The 15,296-nt window shown below is 38.6% G+C and overlaps 3 protein-coding genes and 1 long non-coding RNA gene across 8 annotated transcripts in view; 1 reads left to right on the plus strand and 3 right to left on the minus strand.

Annotated features, from left to right (window-relative positions):
• Window positions 1-3,696: 3,696 nt before the first annotated feature.
• On the minus strand, window positions 3,697-5,904 carry tmem74b (transmembrane protein 74B). 2 transcript variants are annotated; one of them, XM_027005019.3, is made up of 2 exons: window positions 5,655-5,904; window positions 3,697-4,692 (listed from the first exon to the last, which is right to left on the minus strand). In XM_027005019.3, the coding sequence occupies exon 2, from the start codon at window positions 4,642-4,644 to the stop codon at window positions 3,925-3,927; it is 720 nt and encodes a 239-aa protein (XP_026860820.2). In that variant the 5' UTR covers window positions 4,645-4,692; window positions 5,655-5,904; the 3' UTR covers window positions 3,697-3,924. The 2 variants fall into 2 exon arrangements, with proteins under 2 accessions (XP_026860820.2, XP_081574278.1); XM_081718152.1 differs by lacking the exon at window positions 5,655-5,904 and adding an exon at window positions 5,434-5,645.
• Window positions 5,905-6,756: 852 nt separating this feature from the next.
• Window positions 6,757-8,099, minus strand: LOC145658729 (uncharacterized). The gene is made up of 3 exons (XR_014124539.1): window positions 7,984-8,099; window positions 7,106-7,235; window positions 6,757-6,853 (listed from the first exon to the last, which is right to left on the minus strand). It is a non-coding gene; the product is annotated as an uncharacterized LOC145658729 (long non-coding RNA).
• blcap (bladder cancer associated protein) lies at window positions 7,286-9,428 on the plus strand. Its single transcript, XM_027004981.3, has 2 exons — window positions 7,286-7,534; window positions 8,461-9,428. Exon 2 carries the CDS (start codon window positions 8,589-8,591, stop codon window positions 8,850-8,852), a length of 264 nt encoding a protein of 87 aa, XP_026860782.1. The 5' UTR covers window positions 7,286-7,534; window positions 8,461-8,588; the 3' UTR covers window positions 8,853-9,428.
• A 1,233-nt stretch (window positions 9,429-10,661) lies between these two features.
• Window positions 10,662-15,296, minus strand: part of ripor3 (RIPOR family member 3) — a 33,815-nt gene continuing 29,180 nt past the window's right edge. For all 4 annotated transcript variants that reach the window (XM_027005017.3, XM_081717536.1, XM_081717535.1 and 1 more), the window contains 2 exons: window positions 12,145-12,235; window positions 10,662-11,483 (listed from right to left, as the gene is read on the minus strand). In XM_027005017.3, the coding sequence (XP_026860818.2) occupies window positions 11,383-11,483; window positions 12,145-12,235 (192 nt within the window). In that variant the 3' untranslated portion in view covers window positions 10,662-11,382. The remainder of the gene's footprint in view (window positions 11,484-12,144; window positions 12,236-15,296) is intronic.

A 15,296-nucleotide genomic window follows, 5' to 3' on the forward strand; every position in this document is an offset into this window, starting at 1 on the left:
CAACACATATCACAATCTTTTTTTAAAAAAAAAAAAAAGGTCTTCACATTGCTTGTGCAGAAAGCTGTGTCTTGATTGAGCGGCTAATAAATAAAGAATGTTTTCGAATGAGACCACATCTTAAGGTCACATGGGCATATTCTAAAATGAATTACAATTATGAGCCTACAGCACTCAGGCCAGTACTTTATGGGTATGTTCGGGTTGCAACCATTACAGTTATTACATTCTGTCTGAGGGCAATTTTCATAAATATAATGATATACCTGTATCCCATATTGTTTACACAAAGATTGTGATTTACTGTATTTCTTCTGAGAGCCAGTTGTCACACAAGACCAATGTTAATATTTTTTGCAACTCTATGCAGTTGTCTTCTGATACACAAAATGATACAAGAATACACAAAGGAATGATTCACTTCACTTAAAAACAACAGCAACAAAGGGTTTATTTCATTGAAAGAATTAAAAATCAAGCTGTTACATTTTCATCAAACAATTCAGGTTACAGAACCCAAAATGACAACAATATACAAATTATGCATGCAAATTGAACATTCTTTTGTGTCATTTTTTGGTGACTCTGCCTGTGCTTTGTTGGAAATAAGCAAAAGAGAAACATGAACAAATGAAATAACAGTTTTCGATACACCAAGTCTGCAGTACTGGAGAGATGTAATTTTGCTATGCAATTTTATTGTTTTCATAATTCAGCTTCCCCAGATTCTTTGAAAATGTTTGTGTATCTTAGCAAAGGTTATCAGCATGAAATTATGCTTTATAAGAATGTTGAGGATAGTTGAACTGCTTTGTATGTCCTGCACATTTATTACATGTTTTTAATCTAAATAATGATGTTCTTTTTCTATCTCCATGCCTAGATTAATACATCCTAAATTAAGTGGAATTATTTTTTTTTACTCCTTAGTCTGCATACCCTATCTTAAATTTATTACACTCTACTAATATTGAAGACTTCAAGAACCACACATTTAAAGGAATACTTACATTTAAAAGCAATAACAATGATAATAAATGAAACACTGAGAATATGGAGATAATTTGGGATCTGTAACCTGATCTAATGCTAACTGACAATTAGTATTTTACATTCATCAGTTGAAAGATGACATTTTTTTCATTTTTTGGGAGAAATTATCCTCTATATCAGAAATTCTCCCTCCTGCCCTACTCCTGAAGATACAGTTCTAGCCTTAAACAGTCTCCATAGTTCTAGCATTTAGATGTTTATTAAGACTGTGGGAAGCGATATAGTTGGTAGGAACTACACACTACAAGGTACCTGATCTCTAATATCAAGTGTAGGGAACCCCTGCTTAAGTAATAAACCTGTGTTTATCCAATGCCACCCTAGTCTTTCTACAGCACTGAGTATCTACAGTGACTGAATGGTATCCATATATATTAAGTGAAAGATGCTTGGAGTAGTCAGGATTGGTCCATCGTTAACAAAAATCAGTTTCTATCTCCTTACAATACAATATTCAGTAAACAAATCAGAGTAATAGGAAAATTCAGTTGCTTTCCCTCTTCTATTTTCACAATTCACAAATTAAAGCCATTTCCTAGTTCATAAATAACAGATACATACCCATTTATTAGAGCTTAGTGGAACAATAAAATAATAGTTTTTAAAGGGGCAAAATAAATCTAGTTAATACACATACATCAGTTCACTAGACTCCCCACTGATGTTTCAAGCAGCATAGGTTAAAACAGACAAATGTTACTTTTTTTTAAAATAATAGACTTGTATGTTATCAGTTTTATAAATGTTACTCTACTGTGTATAAAGTTTGACATTAATGATCTGTACACACAATATTTATATTTCTAGTACTGTTATAGCAAATAAAACCTAAAATTATCAGCATACCATATAAATATGAGCACGTGGAGGTGATTTTTTTTTTCTGTTAAAGCTTTAAATATGTTTTAGATTTTTTTCAAATAACCATACATTCTTTTCATATTACAATGTGCTCATAGTAAATGGGAACATAGAGCATTACTATATCTCTCAGTATTTCACAAGACACCTGTACAAATGCACTAGTCTTGCTTCTCTTGCTGGAAATGAGAAGCAATTTCAGTGTCACGTTATCGAATGATCATACTGATGCTTGTCTGACACATTCCCTGAAAAGTGCCCAAGCTTAGTGAAGAACACACTGATTGAGAGATTTTATTCAAAGATTCAAACATTTTAGTCTGGACTTCAGCCTAAAACAAGAAATATAGTTTTGTCCTATTTATTCAATGCTTTAATGAAATTTTGCTAGAATCATTTAAAATGTTTTTTTTACTATGCTAAATTAAGAGGAATTTTGATTATGTTCTACAAAAACACTTTTGCTTTCTGCTATAGTGGGCTGCATTCTGAAATCTAAAACTTTATAGTATCTAAAGATTTCAACTTGTGATATTCAGTCAACACATGTTTAAAAATCTGTAAAGCCTCAGCAACATACTTAGTAGGCCTACCAGAAATACTTCATTTGATAAAAATGTGCTGAGGTGTTGCTCAGATGGTTGACATTCTCAGACATCAATGTGCTTCATAAACCTCAAACATGTTTGAAAACTAAGCCCAAGTTTCAAAACAATTCCTACCCCTGCTCTATCATAGACACCACACAACATACACGCTTGCCTGCTAGTTTTCGTGTATTGTGTGACTCATATCTCTTGCTTACAGAACTTGTGACTGTGATCATTTTCTTAAGATGACCAAAATACTTCCTAGGGTCTTTGTTTGCTGTCCTTCATAAACACACATACCTCATATATCACACTTTATAATAACAGCTGTCCTTCCTAAACACACATGCCTCATATATCACACTTATAATAACAGCATTTACACAGTTTCTGCTTGGACTGAAGGATCCTGCTGGGACTCAAAAATTAGGGACCAGGAAAAGAGTAAGTGTCGCCACAACAATGAGGCAGAAAGGAAAGATAAAGTGCAGGTATTGTTTGCCGGGTAGTGCCTTTCTCTGAAAAATGGCATGTGCTGAATAAAATAACTGTTTCAAAATTTGTAGTGACAATATTATATAAAGAATATATTAGGGTCTTGCTTTTGAGTGTACATTTTTAAAGAATAAAAAATGGTTATGGTTCTCTATTATTAGTATCTTTTTATGAGTATAATAACACTATAAATGTCTTATACATTTCTGAAGTGGCTGTTGTGTTTTTAGTGTAACATCACTGTGACTTTGATAATGGAAGCAGTGTACAATATAATAACATGTTTTCAGGTTACTTCTATGAGACTTTCTCTTGACTGCACCAGTATTTCATTTTATCTATAAAAAGCTGTGTTATAACTTATATACATTATTATACACATTAAAGAAGGCTTCCATGAAGCTAACTAAACTTCACATCTTACAAAAAAGCAATGTATTCCCAATATACATGGACTATAACGTTTTCATTTTAAGGCAGGTTGTAGGATATCCTTGAACAACAATAGCTTTTTCATTGGCTAGCTATATATATATATATATATATATATATATATATATATATATATATATATATATATATATATATATATATATATATATATATATATGGATATATATGGATATATATGGATATATATATATATATATATATATATATATATATATATATATATATATATATATTGTGTGTGTGTGTGTTAGTTATTTCACATTTTCTCAAGTTGTATAAAGATGCTAATGACGTTTAGTTTTGCAGCATATTAATTAATATACTACAACATAGTGTGCTTCCCGGCATAGGATACGTTCACAATTTTACGTAGACTTCCTTGTTGATTTTCCTTTGTTTTCTCTTTACCGTATTTTTTACCGTGTTCTGAGTGAACTACCCGAAATATCTTTAGTTACATCGTAAGGCTGTGCTACTGGGTGCGTGTTCCGAGCTGTATCCCCTCGGCGATCGGTACGTCGGAGTTGGTGCTTGTTTCACATTCCACGAGAGTATCCCTCCCGTCTCCTTCCGCTAACTGTCTCAGCCTCATATTTATAGAGCCATACGATTTCATAGGCCTTCTTGACATTGCAAAAGTCCTCCGACGATAAAGCTCTCCTTTGCATATAGACACCATTAGTAAAATGGATAAGAGCATACCACCAAGGGTAAGCAAACCAAGTCCCGCAATGATACATTTATCTAGGTGAGAACCGAGTTGTGCATAGTACATCTCTAATTTTTCCATCTGGCGAGCTGTCACTTGGTCCGGGTTAACTTTAGCCTCTCTTGGGATAGTGTAAGCTATAACTACCAAGACTATTCCGCTTACAAGAAACACCAAGGCAAAAATAAACCCATAGTCCACCGAGTGGTCATTATATTCGGTTTCCGGTTCTTCATCAGTGCGAGGTGATGGTACTTCCCGATGGAAAGGCTGGGGATTGATCTGTTCTCTATCATGGGATTTGGACATTTGACTAACCATTTCGGAGGTAATTCGGACCCGTGCCTCCTGCTCCTCGTTCTGAAAAGACGCATTCTCGATACCTGCTGCTGTCCGTGGTCCTGACGAGGCCTGGTGTGAATGTTTTCTGCCCCCATCCCCCAGTACGCGGAGTTCGACGGCATTCAGAGACTCCATCGACATCCAGTTTGGGTGCTCATGTCGAATCAAAAATCGGCCCCATCACTGTGTCTGAAAAGAATAATAATAATAATAATAATAATAATAATAATAATAATAATTAGTTTTTAGCCATCAGTTATGTAGTATCACACAGGAAATATATTTGGTATGCAACATATATCATATATATTTTAAAGAAGGGGGGAAAATAATAATAAAAAAATTATATATATATATATATATATATATATATATATATATATATATATATATATATATATATATATATATATATATATATATATATATATATATTCGAAAGCAATTAGTCAGCAGTCAGCGTTAAACGTTATTTGTAATATGAAAACGAACATTTTGGAACCCTGGGAACAAAGCCATTCCTCTAACCATTATGTTCAGGGGGCGTTATTCAAGGTTCAGTGTTCATCCTTTACCCGCCACCGAAGGGTTCGGCTAGAAAAACGTTTTAGCCCTTGATCTTAATAGTCTATTAATCTTAATCGTCTATGCGCCCCGTGCCCTCTGGTTTTGACATAACGGGACAGAAACGGGGCTATGTCTGTGTTCGTTTCATATTTGGGAAACAATATATTTTCCACCTTACAATTCTCAAAATTCCAGAATATACATTCAGTAGGCTACTGCTGCCGCAGATGCCCTCACTGTGATTAGGTATCGATGTGGAGAGGACTGTCAGCGATAACTTAAAAATAACATATGACAAAAGAAGTCGCAAGCTAAGTAAAGGCAGACTGATCTTTAAATCGTGTACATTAAGGACACTGTTACCTGTTTGTTAGAGAAACCCGACGTTACCATATCCATATCGGCTACTGAAGTCAACACGACCTTGTTGTAGACTATAATTCAACATAATATTTGTATTTTTGTTGCACGTTTCAGTTCCAAGACAATGCCATAAAAGCTGAAAACAGCCACAGTAACATGCTGCACAGAAAGGCTTTATCGGTGTCCAGATTGGGTTACTGGTAAGAGTACTTTACGCCTACCTTTAGGTGTTGATGACCGACAGATAGCATCATAAGGGATGCTGCGTGTTGCGAGGGAGACCTTCGCGAAAGATATCTCAAGGGAAGAACTGGCCAAGTGCGAACTAACATCGTAACATTTGGCGTCTGTGGTCAAGAAGCGTTGCAAAGACCACCATCTTATTCCTTTGAGATATATCCGGATGTGCAGGCATTAGCCTATATGTTAGCTACGTCGAGTACATCAGCAGTGGAATTAAGGATGAGTTACGCCCTTTAGCGTAACCCGAATGATGTGTATTAAAATGGGTGGGTTTGGAGTGTCGGGGTGGGGGGTGGGGGATTAAAGTTCCCCGTTGCTAGGACTTACATTGATGCTTCTTACATTTATTTGACTATACTATTTTGCGTCTCAGTGAATAAACATAAATAAGCATTCATTTCGTCATTAATTTAGTTTTCTACAGTCATAGGCTATACATCGATATATATAAAAATAAGTAAAGGGGATAAAAACAGCATTTTAAGAAATTAAACCTATTAGAGGCGCGCGAGGTGGTTGGGACACTTGCAATACACAGCACGTCCTGATTCACCTCACTATCTACTTTCTTTTTTCTTTTTTCTTTTTTTACTTTATACTCCAAGGTTGCACAGCAGAGAAAATCCATGCGGTGCTGTGCTCCCCTGCAATTGAGCCAGAGAAGTGCTGTCATAATGCCACAAAGGCTCTGAATGTGAGCCCGTTTTGCACGATTTTCTGTTGCTTAAATGTTCAAGGTATTACAATTTATGAGTGCCACTTAAGATCAATTTCCATCAATGTTGATTATGAAGAAATCAAGAAATCCAAGAGCAAAGTTTTTTCTCTTACAATACTTATTATCTTACACTATATTAGACCTCATAAAATAACTAGGAATGTTTAAAGCAAGAAAGAAAAAATCTTTCATACATGGATGATACATGTAGATCATACATGGGTCTAACTAAAAAACTCTTAATGTCCAAACATTGGTGATATGATATTTATATATATTTATACATTTATACATATACAGGGAGCACGCGCATTGTAGAGTTAATGGTAAGGTGGTACATTGATTCCTCCAGAAAGTTTCCAGAGAAGACGGAAATCCACCGTATTAAAATAAATATTTGCACAGTTCGCTACTTTTCTGGGCATCATAGTCTTGATTTTCACTGCAAATGTAAGTCATCTGTAAATAAGCAACGGAATATTTGCAGGGCTTTGGATGTGGAGAGTATTATAAATAGTTTCCTGTTCGGAGGTTTTAAAAAAATCTGACATGTAGCCTAAGATCAAGCCACAGCGTACAGTATACATTCATTGACTGGGTGAAATTGTCTAAATATTTTGCAAAATAGGTTTGCTAATCTATAAAAATATCACTGGCGTTTAATATCTCAATCGTTTAATGGCATGTAAATACAGGCCTAAGTATATTTACATTATGCGTGTGTTTTACTCGTATCAGCACACCCATTTCCTGCTTGGTACATGAGTGTTTCCTCTGCTGTGTCTTTGTTGAGTCCGTCACTCGGATCAGCCCCCTCGATACAAAGAGACCAGCAATAATCCTGTCGTTAAAAAAGACCAGTAATTATTTTATTTATCTTATAAAGGTAAATGCGCAATTTATTAATATTAAAAAAGTAACACAGTCTTATCACTGTGTTGGAACTTTGTCAGTACCCATCGTCATTAAAGACTAAGGTACACTTTTAGACAAGATTATGAAAAGAAGTTTGTGAATTATAATCAGGCATTTTGAAGACGGGCGCTATTTGTGGGGTCCTGACTGTTGGCTAAATCTACGCAACCATTTGTGGAAAGTCGGTGTTTTTGAGAATCTACGCTTCATATTAAAGAATGACAGGTCTGAGTTGCTTGTTTTTATTTGACTTTACTGTGACAATTTGGTACGCTGTCTAATCTCAGTGTTGATTATTTTTCCTTGTTAAATGTTACGTTGTTCGACTGGCTAACTCATCCCAATGCAACATGACGCCAGCTCATCAGATGAACGTTAGCTAAAATAGCTTGCTAGCATAGCTAAAACTATGTGCGTTAGGTGTAGTTAGCTGTTGATAACGTGAACGTTTTTATGATTGTTTAAACCTAGATTTCGGTTAACCTCATAGCTAACGCGGTTGCACTTATTTATATTATTCTAGTTCACTTAAGATAGAATACAGTAGCTATCTGGGTAGATAACCAGTGTTCGTCTCGTTAGTCCCTTGCTTTATGAAGCTATCTTAGCTAGCATAGCCTATTTGCTATCTATTTAGTTGATTAAATGAGGTAAATACTGACGTGTTAACTTACCGGTTTCATGTGTATATGCCATAGCTACATTTCTGTAAAGTATTCGTTTAGCAGTGTGTGATTCTGGTAGTAATTAGATGGGGCCGATATTTGACAGCTTGCTAGTTACCAATCTCTTAGTCGAGCTAACTAACCTAGATGTTGGTGTTAAGCACTGATGTTAAACTTTCCTTGCTAATTAGCCAGCTAGCTAACAAGTTAACCAGTTTTATGTCAGACCAATGGTTAAAATAATACTCGGCACAGTTCCCTAAAATGCACATTGGCTTTTACTAAAAATAAGCACATAGGCTGTTTAATCATGACTACGAAAATAAGTTAATTATGAAAGTACAAACAAATTTAGGTTTTTTTTTTTTAACGTTTTGTCAGTCCAAGGTGAAATCCATTGTTCCTTGAAAAATGTATATTAAAAAAAGATGATTGGAGTTAATGGAATGCAAAGAGTTCATGTACTTGTCTGTCATTCTCTTCAAGGCTTGACCTGATACTTGGACATCAGACCTTATCCCACTCCAACAGTGGTGGGTGTTTGTGTTGTCTCACCACCCATCATTCTGGACATCTGATTTGATACCTGGCTACTCACAAATACTGCGGAGACAATGTACTGCCTCCAGTGGTTGCTTCCTGTCCTGCTGATCCCCAAACCGTTGAACCCAGCCCTCTGGTTCAACCACTCAATGTTCATGGGCTTCTACTTGCTCAGCTTCCTTCTGGAGAGGAAGCCATGTACCATTTGTGCCTTAGTATTCCTTGCAGCATTGTTTCTCATCTGCTATAGCTGCTGGGGAAACTGCTTCCTGTACCACTGCCATGACTCTCCACTGCCAGACTCTGCACATGATCCCAACATTGTGGGCACCTAGATTCAGTCACCAGATCTTCAAAAAACAGCAACAACAAAAAACTCAACTCTCCTTCATAATATTCTCAACGCAGGCCCTGGACAATCTCTATCTAGACTTTGAATGAACCCCAGCAGAAATGCTGAGAAACTTGCCCAAGATGAGAACCTCACTGCAGGCCCACCATGACTTATCACAAAAGCTCTCTCAAGTCACTGCTTTATTCTCCACTCTGTGGGGCAAAGGTATTTTTACTTTTGGTTTTGGGATTGAAAACTTGCATGGGTTGCTTCTAGGGTTGTTCAGTGTTATGGTCATTCTGCACAACCTTATTTTAATTTCTGGATGCTGAGAGATTCCAAAGGGTAGTTGGGGTGGATGGGTGGGTGGGTTATTTTTCCTGTCACATGTTACCGATCAGTTTGAATCTTAAAGTCTGAGGTATTACCATTAGTGGTGAATGTCAAGACCGAGCTTACTTGAGGTTGAGTGTGCCAGAAATGAATAAATGCACTTCTAAGCAGCTCAGTTTGTTCAAATGCTGTCACAACTTTTAATTCAATAAAGTTTATAAGCAAAGCAAAATTACACAGTAAACTTTTGTGATTCTGACTGATTTCACTGAACTTCAGGTAGGCCTGATTTGATACAAGAAGTGACTGATGTACTGGTTCGCTTTTTTTCAAATAATGTAAGTGGCAGGATATGATCACCGGAAGACAAGTAAGCAGTTATAGATGTAGCTAATGTATATTCACTGAGTCTGGAACAGATTTTCATATTATGTTTTCTTTGGTTGAAAAAATTACCTCCAATTACTTAATATCAACTTAGTGTTAAATATCTGATTGCACCTTGTGTGTGTGTGTGTGTATGTATGTATGTATGTATGTATATACTCACTTGATAGATTTTCAAAACTTTAAAGTCAGATACAGCAGTAGCCTAATATCTCTAGTCTGATGTCTGTTTACCAAGAATTTGAACATCTTATACAAAACTTAAAAATACAATTTATGAAAGTTAGCATTATATATTCACCACCCACTGAGTCAAAAACACCCTACCTTCCCCCACCCACACTGGTCACTTTATTTAGTAAACCTACTTGTAGGTGTACAGTTACACGCTGTTGCCCGTCTGTTGCTGTTTGTCAACCAGCCACAGTACCACTGCTGACCTGATGCTATCTGGGTAACTGACCATTGTCAACACAGCAGTGACAATGACATGGTAAGGCTGCTGCATTAATTTATCAGCCTTGATAATGTTGCTGGAGGGTTTATTTTGCATGTCAGTGTCTGCTGGGTTAGGAGTGGTCAGCAAACAGTTGTCCTCTAGTCTGAAGCTGACCATTCATGGGTTGGAGGATTGCCAACACAAGTTGTGCATGGAAACAGATGGGCAGTATATCTATACATCTACAAGGTGTTTCATAATTTTACCAAGTTTATACATTTGCAGATGCAACACTTTTATGTTCATGAACTGCTTTGTAGTGCAACATATTTCCTCCTGTACCTTAAGATAAGGAAAACATACCAATACCAAACCAGGCAAAAAGGTTCATTTTACTCAGATGTCATTTCTAGTGTCCATATATCAACTGACTGAATTCACACAAATTGCTGCTGCTTATCTTTGCAGTGGATCATGCTCTTCATGTTGGGTTTACTTCTGATGCACACAGAGCTTTTTAATCTGTCCTGAGTTCTTACCCACTCATCTTGTCAGTGAGACTCGAGACTTAGATTATTTATTCTAAAATTAAAAAAAACAACAACTCAATTTCTTTTTCTTTTTCACACTCCTGTCATCCAAAATATTAGGTCATTTATTTACATTTATTGGCATAATGTTTCATGTATACATTTTATATTGATGAAATATAGAATACAATTCACATAAATATTTAACTATAAGAGGATTTATACAAAAAAGATAGTCTGCATAAAGACTAGACTCTAAAGAATCCAAACAATATCCTGCTGTATATCATTTGGACCTGTAGAAATACTACAGTTGACATTTTTTAAAAGCGGAATTTTCCAATTGTAAGGTTTTTGGCTCCCTTCAGCTCGCTTTATGCTTTTCTTACTGAATGGAATATTAATGCTGTTCTTTGTGTTTAAATACTGGGCCAAGTCTGTTAGTATCTTCTGCTAACAGGTAAAAATGGGCTAAACTAGGTGAATGTCACGGTTGGTCAGCCAGATAGCAGGAGGGACACGTCCACTCCTGCTAAGGATCACACCTCGCACCTGCCTCGTTCCCAGTCCCCGATTACTAAATGCCTTCACATGTTCCTTATTTCACTCTCTGCCTTATGTAACCCACAGATCCCCTGAGACGGGGCTGCACATTAGTGGTCCTTCGACATTACATCAAGACAAGTCATTGCGTTACCTTGAGAAGACTAGTACTTCTGTAATTTGTGTGTTGTGAAATGCTTCCATCATTGATAACACAATGGATAAAAAAGAGCACCTCTTTGCACCCCCGCCCCTCACTTCCATTCAACTGCCGCCGTCACAGAGAATGTTTGTGTTCTCTAGAAAATCGTGATTTCTGTGTCCAGGTTCTTATAAATCTCCTCGTGTAATTCACTGCAGATCCGGTCCATTCGCTGGAAGGCTTCATGGCCTTTTTTACCTGTGATAAAGAGATTGCATTTAGGGTCAAAAATCAAACCAGGCTGATTAGGATGCAGAATTCTTAAGGGGTTTGTTCTCTGAAGACTGGGGTCATTTTGTTAAATTGAAGATCACCCTTGTGTTGGTCTAATTTACATCAGATCTTAATTCAAAATGCTTTGTAGTCAAAGACTAGTTTGTAATCTGTGTCTGGAAAGGTGGAATCAAAGTAGAAATGGTTCAGACCTCCTTTATTAAAAATGAAAATATCTCGTATCCAACATTTTTATTTTCTTTTATATTTGTTCTTTATGTCTACAATGTATGGTTTTATTTTCCCAAAATAGTCATAATTCAATTTTACATGTACATTTCCCAACCTCTATCCATTGTACAGGTTGTTTCTGTTAATGCCCCTTTTAGATGGATATAACATGAATGATCTCTATTCTGATTGGCTTGCTTGAGAACTTCAATGTAAGTAGGCTGGGCTAAACTGCTGTAGGCTGAATAGGTGGAGATTTGTAAATCAGGTTGTTCTTGTGTCATTTGTGATTTTAAATGTTTTTGCAGGTTATATACTGTAATTCACGTTTCCATCATAGGGGCTCTTTAAATATATAGATGCTTAGATGGCATTAGGTTCAGATATCACAGACTGATCATGTGTCAGAGGTTACCAAATGAAAGCACTGTCTCTCTGGCAGCGTTCCTCAAATCTTCATCTGCAGAGCGCCACAGCTCAGCCACCTGCTCAGCACTTTCTGTTGCCTAGGAGAAAGACAGCGCCTCTTAATTTCTACTCACCCAATCAGGATCTATGGTAATGTACAGGTAATCCAGATTTGATAATTGAGCCCAAATCCTTTGTAAATGATGTATCTAAAACAGCTAAGGTATTTCTTAGGATTAATAAGATGGTAACCAGACACAAACAATTTCTAACTTGGACGATAAAAGTTTGAAACTGCTCTTATGTTCATTCTCACATGAAATAAGTGGGTGCCGATTTAAGTTTCAATGAGAAGCATACTAAAATGAATGTATGACTTTAGGTCGATATCTAAGCAGACTGTAAAATGGTGCACACTGGGTTCTTATATGTATGAAATTTGAAAGACAGTTCATTTAAGAGCATATCCACTCCTAAGATGAAAGACTAGGTTTCAAATGTTTATGAAGATGTTTTATGTTTTGTGAAAATGATATAAACTTCAAGGTGGTGAAACATTTTACATTTTAGTGTCTCAAGTAAATGTTTTGCATTTGTAGGTCAACAGTTATATTAGATATTTAAGATATTCACATAATGTGTTTAGATTTTCTAGACTCAGTGAAAGAATAAACCTAATTGAATTATTTGAGTGGTGAAATATGTTTGAAATTTGGTCAAGCAACATGAAATTAAGAAAGAAGTGTGGGGAAAAAAATAGTTGACATTGTTTCAGACACATCTAGTCTACTACATTTATTCATTCACCAGTGTAGTTAGTAAAGAACACATGCCAGACATCCCTAAGCTCAATAGAAACTGCCATGATTTGAGTGCTTTGTGGCATTCCCAGGGCTCCAACTACAATAAATAGCCTGAGCCTGGAAAAATGTTCTTTCTGCTAAAAACAGAAATGGAGAGCTACCGAATTGCTGAGCTTACTTACCAGCTATTCTGTAGATATTTTAACAGCTTTTGGACAGATGACAGACCATTTTTGGACATACAAATTGAAAATATGTAGTCTGATTCAGGGCCAAAGATCTCTCTATACTACATTGTTTGTTCCAGTTTCATGGTGTACATGGTGGTTGGCACCAGGCCGAGGCCCCCTCCAGCCACCAGAGGGAAGCCTCGAATCAACCACACCACTAATCAGGCTTAACACTCAACAGCTGGGTTAGACCTTATATAAGCCCAGTGACCCAGTCACTTCTTGCTGGATCTTTGCTAAAGTTTTGAGCCAAGCTCTTAACCGGTAACTTCAAGTATTGAGGTCTGCTCACTGGCTTTCGAGCAGCAGCCATCTCGGTTCGCCACAGAGCGAGCAGAGGTGGCATACATTCGCAGAATTCTCTGCTGCCCTTAGGCGGACTTTCAACCATCCCCTTTTCAGCGCACCCAGGAGTCACACGGATGCTTCAGTTTCTCTGTCAGTGGTTTTGGTGGCCACGCATGGAACTCCACATCCAAGCGTTTGTGAACTCCTGTCGCATCTGCGCTCAGTGCAAGGACCCCAGGACAAGGCCCGCTGGTCTGTTGCACCCACTGGCTGTCCCTTCGCGCCCTTGGTCTCATCTGTCGCTCGATTTTGTCACGGGGCTGCCCCCCTTATCAAGAGGCAACACTGTGATTTTGGTGGTCATTGACAGGTTCTCCAAGGCTGGCCACTTCGTTGCACTGTCAAAACTGCCATCTGCGAAAAAGAACGCTAAACTATTACTTACTCAAGTTGTCCGTATTCATGGGCTGCCTAGCGACATTGTGTCAGCCCGCAGACCTCAAGTCACCAGCTGGTTCTGGGGGGCCTTTTGTCGGTTGTTGGGGGAAGAAGCCAGCTTGTCCTCTGGCTTACATCTCCAATCCAACGGCCAGACCGAGAGAGTTAACCAGGACCTGGAGCTCATCCTCCGTTGTCTGGCTTTCTGAGTTCACCCACAACACCCTGTGGCACTCCTCCTTAGGCATGTCACCATTCGAGTGCCAGTACGGTTATGCTCTGCTCCTGTTTGCCGACCAGGAGGCCAACGTGGGTGCCCGGTCTGCTGAGCAGACAGTCAGGCGCTGCCGCTTGGCCTGGCAGAGGGCGTGCAGGGTTCTCATATCTGCTACGGCTGCTCAAAAACGTTATGCCGACAAGAGGCAGTGACCGGCGCTAATTTATAGGCTGGGACAGCGGGTTTGGCTATCGGCCAAGGACCTGCCTTTGCGTGGTTATACCCGCAAACTGGCCCCTCGCTACATCGGGTCATTCAAGGTTCTTTGCCACGTAAACCCTGTTTCTTATCGCCTTGCTCTTCCCCTGTCATTGCGTGTCTACCCAACTTTGCATGTATCTCGCTTTAGGCCCCTATTGTGTTCGGTGGGCCCCTCCGACCTGCCGGGTCCGCGCATGGTGGACGGTGCACCAGCGTACATGGTCAAGCATCTCTTGGACGTCCAGCAGGTTCGTGGTGGAGTCCAGTATTTGGTGGACTGGGAGGGATACGGGCCCGAGGAGTGGTCCTGGGTCCCCTCCCGTCACATCGGAACTCATTCGGGCTTTTCGGCGGGATCGTTCGGCTGGCCTTGGGACGTCGGGGGCCGGCCCTTCCGGGGGGGGGTCTGTAAGGGTTGGCACCAGGCTGAGGCCCCCTCCGCCCACCAGAGAGAGGCCTCGAGTCAACCACACCACTAATCAGGCTTAACACCCAACAGCTGGGTTAGACCTTATATAAGCCCAGTGACCCAATCACTCATTGCTGGGTCTTTGCTAAAGTTTTGAGCCAAGCTCCTAGCCGGTAACTTCAGGTATTGAGGTCTGTGAGCCCTCATGTTACATCTCACTTCTTGTCTGCGAGAGTGTTCATGTTTTTACACATCCCCTCCCCTCTCCAGTTTTCCCTCTCGAGTCTGTCTCTCTCCCGAGGCTTCCCTTAGCCATTCAAGTTCCTCCCCATTTTCTGGTTTTGTTTGGGAAGTTTTAGTTTGGTTTTTCCCAGTGCATCGGGGTTGCCATTTCTTCCTGTGGCGTCCTTTGTTCTCCATTTTTCCACACTCGGTGTGGTGTTTAGTTTTTTGTGGTGTTTAGATCCAAGATCTAACTGTTCTGCACACAGACCTACTTTTGTTAGAGCATGG

This window comes from Electrophorus electricus, chromosome 7, assembly GCF_041902795.1.
Source record: "Electrophorus electricus isolate QZ-2024a chromosome 7, ASM4190279v1, whole genome shotgun sequence".
In the NCBI taxonomy this organism is placed as follows: Eukaryota; Metazoa; Chordata; class Actinopteri; order Gymnotiformes; family Gymnotidae; genus Electrophorus; species Electrophorus electricus.

What these genes read in the sequence shown, in the direction of transcription:
- blcap (XM_027004981.3), top strand. Translation starts at nt 8,589, where the DNA reads ATGTACTGCCTCCAGTGGTTGCTTCCTGTCCTGCTGATCCCCAAACCG.
- tmem74b (XM_027005019.3), bottom strand. Translation starts at nt 4,644, where the DNA reads ATGTCGATGGAGTCTCTGAATGCCGTCGAACTCCGCGTACTGGGGGAT.